This window comes from Bos javanicus, chromosome 3 (assembly GCF_032452875.1).
Source record: "Bos javanicus breed banteng chromosome 3, ARS-OSU_banteng_1.0, whole genome shotgun sequence".
In the NCBI taxonomy this organism is placed as follows: domain Eukaryota; kingdom Metazoa; phylum Chordata; class Mammalia; order Artiodactyla; family Bovidae; genus Bos; species Bos javanicus.
This window is the reverse complement of record NC_083870.1, coordinates 51133417-51146279: the sequence shown is the minus strand read 5'-3', so window position 1 is coordinate 51146279 and position 12863 is coordinate 51133417. Positions and strand designations below refer to the sequence as shown.

Here is a 12863-nt window from a genome sequence, read left to right as displayed (position 1 = left end):
TAATTCTTATCTTTGGTAAAAAAAAAAAAAAAACCAGAAAACACACCAAGGGTTTGTGAATTAGGACATCTTTAATAAAACAAGTGTCTTAGACTATGCTTTTATTACTCAATATATTCTTACAGCACCAGGAAGAAGACTAAAAAAGAAGTTATATCAAAAGCATAATAAGAAAAAAACACAAAATTGCAATATCTACCCATTATTTTATATGAAATAGAGAGGAAGAGGTAACAAGTGTTATCAAAATAATTCTAAGAACCAAAAGTTTAGGCATAATTCCTGAATTGAAAATCAACAAACTTCATGAGTTTTTATGTTAGAAATTAGTCGGTCATTTTGACTAAATTTAAAGCAAGCCTAGGCCTTAAAGAAATCACTGCCACATTTAATATATGTCTGGACAGTCAGGGCAACATTTGAAAGTCATCTTTAAAATACTATACAGAATCGATTCTCAATTAGGTTACCCCTGAAGAACACACTTTTTAGAGATTATATAATGAAAACAAATAATATTAATATGTTACTCTATTAATAACCTTAGTTTGAAACTTTAGCCTGAGAGTTCAAGGACTAGTAATGATCAATTTTTATTGACAAGTTATTTAGTTAAGCTATGCAAGCTAAATAGTCAGTACCAGAATTTTGGAGACATGTGCTAGATTTTTGAGCCTTTATTTAAAATAGAAAAGTTATTGTGAATTCAACAGATGTTTACAGAAGTAGCAATTTACTTACTTTTTCTAATGTTTCAATGCGCTGTTTTAAAAGTCTATTTTCTGTTCGTAACCTCTGCAGAAAAAAACAAAGGTTTGTTTGCAAACATTCCTGAGAAAGAAAAATGACACCTAAATCATAGTCCATAAAATGTACTACCTTTAATAAACTGGAAAAGAGTCTAAGAAATGGCTACATTATCATCTGTGAAATTCTTAAAGGCTCAGAGTAAGAAATGCATGGAAAAAGAATTGACCATATTTATCATTCTGCCTATGTTTGAATTTTAAATATAAGCTAGAGTACATACAGAAATAATCTCTTTCTTTTCAGTACCTAGCAAAAGGACTCATAATCAGTATTTACTTTTACTTTTTTTTTTTGGCCTCACCTTGCAGCTTACAGGATCTTAGTTTCTCGACCAGGGACTGAACCCAGGTCCTCAGCACTGAAAGTACAGAGTCCTAACCACTGGACTGCTGGGGAATTCCCAGTATTTTCTTATATGTCTTAACATCCCCATTAGATAGAAAAGATTCTAACTCATTTTTATCTCCTACAATGACAACGTAAATAATAATCAATTGTCTATTATCAAATAAGAAACCTGAAAAATGTATATTAATGGGATAAATATCAAATTGTCAGTTTAAAACTAGATCAGCTTCCAATTATAATGTGCTGTACATGCAAAGTTGCAAATTTCCACTCTGAAAATATAATGAGTTGATTTCATCAAATGAATTATTTATCATGAGTTGCGTCAAACTTAATTATTAGCATTTTCCTACAGTTAAAAGTAAAACCTGATTTAAAAAAAAACTCTGCACCTAACTATTCAATGCCCAACTCTCAAAACTCTGTCAAATTACTTCTATTAAGTATTAAATCTAACATCCTATAAATTGGTGCAGTCACTATGGAAAACAATATGGAAGTTCTCAAAAAATTAAAAATTGAGTTGCCATTCGATCCTGCAATCCCACTCCTGGGCATACGTATCAAGCGTGTGTGCTCAGTTGTTCAGTTATGTCCAATTCTTTGTGACCCCATGGTCTGTAGCCCGCCACACTTCTTTGTCCATGGAATTTTCCAGGCAAGAATACTGGAGTGGGTTACCATTTGCTACTCCAGAGGATCTTCCCAACCCAGGAATCAAACCCACATCTCTTGCATCTCCTGCACTGGCAGGTGGATTCTTTATCGCTGCACCACCTGGGAATCCCCATGTATATCAAGACAAAACTGTAATTCAAGAAGATATATGCACCATGTTCACAGCAGCAGTATTTACAATAGCCAAGACATGCAAACAACCTAGATGTTTATCAATAGATGAATGGATAAAGAAGATGTGGTACACATACACAATGGAATATTACTCAGTAGCCATAAAAAGAATGATAAAATGCCACTTGCGACAAGGACGGTCATACTATGTGAAGTATGTCAGAATGAGAAACACAAATACTATATGATATCACTTATAAGTGGAATCTAAAATACGACACTAATGAACATATCCATGAAACAAAATAGACACACAGACATAGAGAACAGACTTGTGGCTGCTAAAGGGGAGACTGCAGATGGGGAAGGGACGGACTGGGAGTTTGGGACTAGCAGATGCAAACTACTACATACAGGGTGGATAAACAACAAGGTCCTACTGTACAGCAGAGAGGATGATAGTTAATATCGTGACAACATAATGGAAAATAATATGAAAAAGAATATATATGCGTGCAACTGAATCACTTTGCTATACAGCAAAATTTAACACATCATTGTAAGTCAGATATACAAAAAAATCACTCTACATTTTAAAAAAATCATCGTCTTTTTGTATAGTCACCAATATAAGTCATACCTTCATTTTGCCGTCACTGTAATTTCAAACTCCCTCTTACCTTTCTGTACCAATTTGCTCTAGAGCTCAATCTAACTTTCTTTCAACCCTACTTTTCTCTAACTTTCTGCTAAAAATATCTTCCTCGGAAAATTTTTCTATGATTCGATCTATTATTTTGTCAGTAAGGACTAAAATGGCACCCCACCCTAGTATTCTCGCCTGGGAAACCCCATGGGCAGTCCATGGGGCCACAAAGAGTAGGACACAACTGAGCAACTGAACACATAACATATAAAATCTCGTAACAAAACAAAAGACTATAAATTATTGTTCTCTTATTGGGTAGACCATAAAGTGGAATATATCTTAGAGTTATTCCAAATATACTTTGCAAATTAAATTTTCTTGCTCTATTCACTAGAATATATTTAGGTGATATGAATAGATATTACCTTATATGTGCTCTCAGATGACAAAATAGTTTGAGGAGAATAAAATACTTCTTGGCAAATCATATTACATACAGTAAAACGGTCTACACAAATAAACAACTATTAAATGCTGCTAAAGTCTGGAAAGCTAAAGAAATAAACATTCTCAGTATCTTTTCAACATATTTCTTGAAAAAAAAAAGTAGCATTTTGTTTATTCTAAAAGACTTAGGAAGTAAAGTTCAACCAGACAATTAAGAGAATAAAGTTTACACTTGAAATGATTATAAAATAATAAAATTTAAAACTAAAAACACTTTGATTTCCCTTCTCACACCATTTAAATTTTCTGAAATTTTGCTACAAATAAATCCTAAATTCATTTTCCCCTATACAAATATGTTCTCCTATAGCACCTACACAAATATCACTTTTTATCATCAATAAATCATCAATTCCTCACGTGTGTGATATCCACTTCCTGAGGAGACGGAAAATATATAATAGTCTTTATGAGTTATTAAAGACTGTTTCAGGGTTACCTTGACAGTATTTTAGCAATTACAGCTTTTAAAGGTTTCCCCGGTGGCTCAGTGGTAAAGAATCTGACTGCTAAAGCAGGAGACATGGGTTCAATCCCCGGGTCGGGAAGATCCCTTGCAGAAGGAAATGGCAACCCCCTTCAGTATTCTTGCCTGGAGAACTGCATGGACAGAGGAGTCTGGTGGGCTACAATCCACGGGGTCGCAAAAGAGTCAAACAGGATTTAACCACTAAATAACAACAACAATGGAAATACAAGATACCACAAAACTTTATATACAAAGATGGAAACTATAAGCATTATTTTTTAATGATGAAAACAACTGAAATATCCCAAAATCGAGGAATATTAGCTTCAAACAACTCACTCTATTCTTTCCACCTTATTCATTTTATGAAATAACCCAAATACAATAATAATGTTTTTAGTTGGGATAATTCATTGATCCTACCAAGTTTTCACTGTCTCTCATTCCCTAATATCCTTTCTTCCCAAAGTTCAATTTCCAATCACTGCAGACTCTCCCCTGCTTTTATTTCCCCTATCCCTTCTCTCCTTTAGTAGTCAGCATTGCCTGGGAAACCACCACTCTGGATCAAAACACACTAACAATTCTGAGCCTCAGCCAGTAAATACAATCAAAGAAAAATAAAACCAAGAAGTTTATTTCAATTAACAATCACTAAATTTAGTTGGACTTAATGCATCCTAGCAATAATAATGTGTCCTTAGTCCACTCTTTCTCCCACCCTCTTAGATCACTATTTCATACTTTCCCCTCTTCAAACAGCAACCCTTCACACCCTACTGTCACTCTCAGATGATAATCTTGTTTCTGAGCTCATGAAAAAATTAAAATAGAACTACAGAAACAATTATAAACAATCAAAATAGAATTTCACTACATCCCACAACCACATCTGACACCTTACCTACTTTTTTGCCCATATATTTTTACATTTTCTCTCTTTTCTGTTAACTAATTATCTACATAGTATCTTATGATTATACACTGAAGTGACTAAATAAATTCAAGGGATTAGATCTGATAGAGTGCCTGTAGAACTATGGATGGAGGTTCATGACATTGTACAGGAGACAGGGATCAAGACCATCCCCAAGAAAAAGAAAGGCAAACTGGTTGTCTGAGGAGGCCTTACAAGTAGCTGTGAAAAGAAGAGAGGTGAAAGGTAAAGGAGAAAAGAAAAGATATACACACTTGAATGCAGAGTTCCAAAGAATAGCAAGGAGAGATAAGAAAGCCTTCCTCAGTGATCAGTGCCAAGAAATAGAGGAAAACAATAGAATGGGAAAGACTAGAGATCTCTTCAAGAAAATTAGAGATACCAAGGCAACATTTCATGCAAAGATGGGCTCAATAAAGGACAGAAACAGCATGGACCTAACAGAAGCAGAAGATATGAAGAAGAGGTGGCAAGAATACACAGAACTATACAAAAATGATCTTCACGACCCAGATAATCACGATGGTGTGATCACTAACCTAGAGCCAGACATCCTGGAATGTGAAGTCAAGTGGGCCTTAGAAAGCATCTCTACGAACAAAGCTAGTGGAGGTGATGGATTCTAGTTGAGCTATTTCAAATCCTAAAAGATGATGCTGTGAAAGTGCTGCACTCAATATGCCAGCAAAATTGGAAAACTCAGCAGTTGGCACAGGACTGGAAAAGGTCAGCTTTCATTCCAAGCCCTAAGAAAGGCAATGCCAAAGAATGCTCAAACTACTGCACAATTGCACTCATCTCACACGCTAGCAAAATAATGCTCCAAATTCTCCACGTCAGGCTTCAACAGTACATGAACTGTGAACTTCCAGATGTTCAAGCTGGATTTAGAAAAGGCAGAGGAACCAGACACCAAACTGCCAACATCCGTTGGATCCCTGAAAAAGCAAGAGAGTTCCAGAAAAACATCTACTACTGCTTTATTGACCATGCCACTAAGCCTTTGACTGTGTGGATCACAACAAACTGTGGGAGATTCTTCAAGAGATTGGAATATCAGACCACCTGACCTGCCTCCTGAGAAATCTGTATGCAGGTCAAGAGGCAACAGTTAGAACCAGACATGGAACAACAGACTGGTTCCAAATTGGGAAGGGAGTACGTCAAGGCTGTATTTTGTCACCCTGCTTATTTAACTTACATGCAGATTACATCATGAGAAATGCCGGGCTGGATGAAGCACAAGCTGGAATCAAAACTGCCAGGAGAAATATCAATAACCTAAATATGCAGATGACACCACCCTTAGGGCAGAAAGTGAAGAACTAAGGAGCCTCTTTATGAAAGTGAAAGAGGAGAGTGAAAAAGTTGGCTTAAAACTCAACATTCAGAAAACTAAGATTATGGCACTGGTCCCATCACTTCATGGCAAACAGATGAGGAAACAATGTAAACGGTGACAAACTTTATTTTGGGGGCTCCAAAATCACTGTAGATGGTGACTGCAGTCATGACATTAAAAGACACTTGCTCCTTGGAAGAAAAGCTATGACCAACCTAGACAGCATGTTAGAAAGCAGAGACATTACTTTGCCAACAAAGGTCCATCTAGTCAAAGCTATGATTTTTCCAGTAGTCATGTATGAATCAGAGAAGGCAATGGCACCCCACTCCAGTACTCTTGCCTGGAAAATCCCATGGATGGAGGAGCCTGGTAGGCTGCAGACCATGGGGTCGCATAGAGTTGGATACAACTGAAGTGACAGCAGCAGCAGTTATGTATGGATGTGAGAGGTAGACTGTAAAGAAAGCTGAGCACCAAAGAATTGATGCTTTTGAACTGTGGTGTTGGAGAAGACTCTTGAGAGTCCCTTGGACTGCAAGGAGATCCAACTAGTCCATCCTAAAGGAGATCAATCCTAAGTATTCATTGGGAAGGCCTGATGCTGAAGCTGAAACTCCAGCACTCTGGCCACCTGATGCAAAGAACTGACTCATTGGAAAAGACCCTGATGCTGGGAAAGATTGAGGGCAGGAAGAGAAGGGGACGACAGAGGATGAGATGGTTGGATGGCATCACCAACTCAATGGACATGAGTTTGAGTAGGCTCCAGGAGTTGGTGATGGACAGGGAAGCCTCACGTGCTGCAGTCCATGGGGTCACAAAGAGTCAGACACAACTAAGCGACTGAACTGAACTGATCTATACAGTAGACCAGGGTGAGTCTTCCACCTCGGTGCTAAACCTCATAATCCTGCTCATTCCAGCAATTATCCTGACAATCATACATCATGAATGTTTCCTATTTAATTATTTCATCTTAATAAAAAAGGAAGGAAAAACAAATTTAAAATCTCTTCAAAATCACTACCCTAAGCATACTGTTCCACTTCTTTCTTCCTTATAGCAAATTCCCTGAAAAATACTTATACTCTCTAACTCCAATTTTTTCTAGTTCATTTTAGTCAAGCTTTAGTTTCCAAAACTTTTACTAATCTATTTCCATGTTGATAAACTCAATCATTATCTTGTCATCCTGATCGCACAAAATCTTTCTTTAGCATTTGACACAGTAAACGACGCTCGGTGAAACACTTTTTTTTTTGTCTCTCTACTTCTAGGTGTTACATTTCCCTGTTGTTATGCTTTACTGATTAGTTCTTGGTCTTCCTAGCTTTTAAATGTTGACATGCTCTCAGGCTTAATTCTTGAATTCTTCTATCAACATCCATTCCCCAGTTAATTTCATCCACTCTCATGGCTTTTAATACTAGTATGATCTTGTCAATAACTGTCAGATTTGTATTTCCAGCCTGTGCTCTCTTAACTCCAACTTCAAATATTTTGAGGAGCTACCTGAACAGCTCCTAGGTATCTCATACTTAATACAGCCAAAACTGGAGCTCTTGATACTCCTTCTGTATACTTTCCTGTTGCAGGCACTGGGAACTGCATTTTCCTAATTGCTCAGGACAAAGTCCTTGATTCCTATCCCTCTGACACCTCCACATCAGTTATACCATCCAATCATTAACACCTCAGTCCAAGCCACCACCTCCTCTTGCCTGCATTACTTCAACAGCTTTCTACTTATTTCTCTTGATTCTGCGCCTACCCTCTGCAATATACTCTCATACAGCAACCAGAAGACATACTGAAAACTTAAGTCATACCTTGTCCTTCTCTACTGAAGACTCTGACAGCTCACCTGAGGAAAAGCTAAAGTCTTCATGTGTTCAGCAACTCCCTATATTATTGTAATGTGCAGCATCTTATGTCTTATTACTTCCTTCATTTTCATGCTGTCCCATCACTATTCCTCATCAGCACTCTCCTGACCAGACTCAGCTCTCCTTATAATATCTAGATCTCTCACTTCCTTCAGGTCTTTATTCAAAGGAAACGTGGTCAATTACTCTAAATTTTTAATCCAGACATCATCAGTTTATTTGGCCTTCCCTAAGACTTTTTCCCCTCTGTTTAACACTTATCACCATCTAAAATACTGTACATTTTACCTATCGTATATTTTCCACACTAGAAAACAAGCATCACGAGGGAAGGAATTGGTCTGTTTCATAAACACATCTCAAATGCCTAGAACAGTGTTTGGGCACACAGTAGGCCCTGTAGATATCTGATAAATGAATGATTCCTTCAATAAATTATGCTCTTGTTTCCCCACTGGACTTTATTAAGTAGCTATTCTTTTTTTTTTTGACAGTGTTCATTTATTTTATTTTTTAACTTTACAATATTGTATTGGTTTTGCCATAGCTATTCATTTTTTAATGAAAAACTTATAAAGCCACAGAAAAATTGGCATACAAGTCCTTTTTAGATAACAATACATTAAAGTTTCTCTTGGCAAGTAGCACAATGTATACACTTAAGAACATGTATGAATCCACACTAACCCAAATCAGAGTTCTAACCCTTGACAATCTTCTATCAATATGTCCTTGCGTGCTTAGTCACTCAGTCATGTCCAACTCTTGAAGACCCCATGGACTGTAGCCTGCCAGGTTCCTCTGTTCATGGGTTTCTCCAGGCAAGAACACTGGAGAGGGCTGCCATTTCCTTCTCCAGGCAACTGTTCCAACCCAGGGATCAAACTCAAGTCTCTTGCATGGCATGTGGATTCTTTACCATCTAAGCCACCAGGGAAGCCCTCTGTCAATATAACCACTAGCATATTATTTGAGCTTCCTGAACCTTGGTTTCTTCACAGAAAGATGAACAACCATTTCAAAAGGTTACCAAAGATTAAAAGGAGATAATGTATATAAATTATCCTTTATATTTTAAGTGTTGAATAAATGTGTGAATACTAGTACTTTATATTGATTGTTTAATATAATTCCTGAATGACTTGTGTAACACTTGTCATGTTTGTATTATTTATGTCAGGCAGTGAAAACAGATGTTCTATATATGTATAAAAATATTTATATATATATGCTCTAGTTTTCAGCATATCTGGAATATCTCATAATTTTTGAAGTAAAAAATATCCAAATTTGACTAATAACCAGTCAGAATTTCTAACTCCTCTTCACAGGACTTAAATCTCTATGCCCCAAAGCACAAATTTAAACATAAATTCATATGTCTATCTTAAATAGAGCAGGGGATAAAGGCTCTTCTTTTTTAAAGATCTGTGGTTTACCCCCAAATAAGCTAGAATTTTAGTATTTCTTACCTCCTCCCCCTCAGGTAGAACATCAAGAGACTGGAAGAAAATACTGACAAAGGTGTTTCAACAAAAAATTTCACATGGTAAAATGTCTAACATTCACCGTATGAAATCGTTATTAACAAAATCTTCCTATAACACTTTCAGAGAAAGAATGGAAAATACTTGAAAGTCACCTTCTTGATCAAGAAGCTGACAGAATTGTTAGCATAAGTTATTGACCTGAAGGTCAAACCTTAAACACATGTCACGTCATCAAAGAATGATCTTTTACTTCTATATCAAAATATCATCATAACTTCTTTATCCATCCATCTGCTGATAGACATCAAAGTTGCTTCCATGTCCTGGCTATTGTAAATAGTGCTGCAATGAACACTGGGGTACATGTGTGCTTATGAATTATGGTTTTCTCAGAGTATACGCCTAGATGTGGGATTGCTGGGTAATATGGTGGTCTCATTCCTAGTTTTTTAAGGAACCTCTATGCTGTCCATAGTGGCTATATCAATTTACATTCCCATCAATGGTGCAAGAGGGTTTCCTTTACTCCACATCCTCTTCAGCATTTACTGTTTGCAAATTTTTTGATGATGGCACTTCTGACCAGTGTGGGATGATACCTCATTGTAGTTTTTATTTGCATTTCTCTAACAATGAGCCATTCTGAGCATCTTTTCATGTGTTTGTTGGCCATTTATATGTTTTCTTTGAAATGTCTGTTTAGGTCTGCAGCCCATTTTTTGACTGGATTTTTTTGCCTTTCAAATATTGAGCTGCAACGAGTTGCTTTTGTATTTTGGAGATTAACATTTACAATAGCCAGGATATGGAAGCAACCTATGGGTCCACTGGCAGATGAATGGATAAAAAAAGTTGTAGTACATATATACAGTGGAATATTACTCAGCCATAAAAAGGAAAGAATTTGAGTCCGTTGAACTGATGTAGATGAACCTAGAGCCTTTTATACAGAGTGAGGTAAGTCAGAAAGAGAAAAACAAATATCATATATTAACACATATATATGGCATCTATAAAGATGGTACTGGTGAACCTATTTGCAGGGCAACAATGGTGACACACAGAGAGAACAGACTTCTGGACCAGTGGGGGAAGGACAGGGTGGGACCAATTCACAGAGTAGCACTGAAACATATACATTCCCGTGTGTAAAACAGATAGCTAGTGGGAAGCTGCTGTATAACACGGGGAGCTCAACCAAGTGCTCTATAACTACTTAGAGGGATAGGATGGGGTAGGGGGAGGTTCACCAGGGAGGAAACATGTTTACTCATGGCTGACTCATGTTGCTGTACAGCAGAAATCAATACAACATTGTAAAACAATTATCCTCCAATTTAAAATAAACAAAAAAATATATCTACAAACTGCAATAAAATGGGAAAAAAAATCACATAATTATGATCATACTATTTGTGAAAAGCACAATATAAGGCTTTTAAGAACCAAAGCAAGAAAGTACTAGTTTAACAGAATTAATTCCCTTGTAAAAGGGACCTTGCGGGAGGGGAAGGGAATGTGAATAAGGAAGTGGCATTACCCACTGATGAGAAAGGCTCCAAGAATACATGGCTAATTAACTGTAAATAATGTGGTCTTCTGATTATGACTGAGAATAATTGCCAGATCCAACTTAAAAATCACACATGTGCAAACAAAGTTTAAAAAGTACAGTTACACAAAAATTGTTTTGGCTTTGTCCATTAAGGGGCAGGAGGAATGAGGAAAGGAAAGAAAATGGTATAAGAGTAAAAAAGAACTAAGTGGAAACAAGATTTTATAAAAGGAACTATCTTTGAAATCAGCATACTTTGTTTACCCAATGCATTCCACTAACTTTTTAAATGTTTTTTCCCCAGATTCTTCTCTATAAACAACTTTATAAGCCATCTGTTTTTGCCTAAAACATGTTTTAAAGTATTTTGTGAGGTATGTCAGCTATTACTTTACCCAAAAATAAAAATTTGAAAAAAACTGCAAATACAGGCTAAAGTCTGCTAGATCTTTTTGAAAAGGCCTTTTGATATTCCTACATATGTGACTTAATCTTAGAAAAAAAACTTCTTCAAGAGCAAGGATTGTTCATAGAACTGAGGTGTTTTTTTTTTTTTTTTTTTTTGCAACAACAAAGCATGATGAAATGAACAGGATGGTTTCCCCATCCTCAGATTCTTGATTTGCAGTTCCGAATAACCCATGGTCTCGCCCCAGTCATCAGGATGACGTACTTTTTACTTTCAGGAGGTTGAAGTGGAGGGTATGATTTAATATTACTCTTACTCATGGAACCTAAAAGAAAAGCAAATAGTAGAGCAGCAGTTGGATGACAGACTTTTAAAAAAAAAAGAGGAAAAAAATCCACAGGGATCTTTTCTTTCTCTCTCTCTTCCTCTCTCTGTCTCTCTGAAAAATTTAGAAGTATCTATTTCCAACAGGTAGTGAGTAGGTGATAGAAATGGAAATAAAAGAGAGACAGAGTTGATGAGGGAAGAAATTGTGTTTCAGGAGGCTTTTGAGCAGGATTATGGTAAGAAAGAGTAGCAATTTAGCAGAACTCACTCCCTAGTAAAAAGGGCCTGTAGGATGTGAGTAATGAAGTCTTATTTTATAGCAAGGTTGAATTAGTACATGGCTAGTGAAACTGTAAATAAGATGGTCATCCAATGTCTTGTTAGGTCCAAGTTAAAAATCAGACACATTCAAACATACAGTTGTGTTTTGTTTTTTAAAGTGTAGTCATTCAATAAATTCGTTTTTTCTTTTTCTTTTACAGGAGTTAGGGAGAAAATAAAAGGTAAGAAATTGGATCAGCCAGTCACTGAGTTCCTTCACTAACTCACACTTCTATTCATTATCCCCATCTTGAAATATCAGCATAAGAGCCAATTTAATTTTCCTTAACACACAGCTTACACAATGCTAAAGGATCCTCAGCAATTTCTAGCCTACAGGGATACAAACAATTTTAGATACACATGTGAATTTACATGTGCTTCAGATGGAAAACCTACCTGTTTCTCTGAACAGTAATTAAAATATAACCTTTGCTTAGAGATTGGAAGATTGAATTAGTCAAAGCTTTCTGCTTCTCTAAAGCAGCCAAAATTACTTCTAATGCAATAATCTCCTCTATTTGGTCTCCCTTATACTATACTGCTTTTAGTCTCAACATGTTATAGATTATCTTCTCTGTAACTTTTTAAAACATGCTTAAATGGAATGATAATTATTTTTTCCCCAAAGAAGTATTTTCTCCTGATGACCTGCCAATAAATCCAGAAAAAGGAAAAGCTGCTTTCTTCCATATTAGAATGAAAACCACTTCAGTCACATTATTTTTTGAAATGTCTGTTTTTTAACTATAACCTAGTGGGATGGTAAATTTATCAATAAATAAATACAAACACCATCATTCAATCTGCAATAATATCAACACATGTCAACATTACCTAACATATATTGCCAAATAACTGACTTCAATCAAGTTATGTTCAGTACTTTTAAAAGTCCTAAGATACTTACTTTAATTTCAACTTGTTCTTCCATTTCTTTAGTTTTTATTGTAGTATATTCCTTTTCAAGCCTAAGAAAGAGGGGGGAAAAAAAGTTAAAGGTATGCTTTAATTCCAA

General features: G+C 36.1%; 1 protein-coding gene across 12 annotated transcripts in view; it reads right to left on the bottom strand.

Moving 5' to 3' along the window:
- EVI5 (ecotropic viral integration site 5) overlaps positions 1 to 12863 on the bottom strand; it is a 239151-nt gene that overhangs the window by 119598 nt on the left and 106690 nt on the right. For all 12 annotated transcript variants that reach the window (XM_061411190.1, XM_061411185.1, XM_061411186.1 and 9 more), the window contains 2 exons: positions 12756 to 12816; positions 742 to 795 (listed from right to left, as the gene is read on the bottom strand). In XM_061411190.1, the coding sequence (XP_061267174.1) occupies positions 742 to 795; positions 12756 to 12816 (115 nt within the window). The remainder of the gene's footprint in view (positions 1 to 741; positions 796 to 12755; positions 12817 to 12863) is intronic.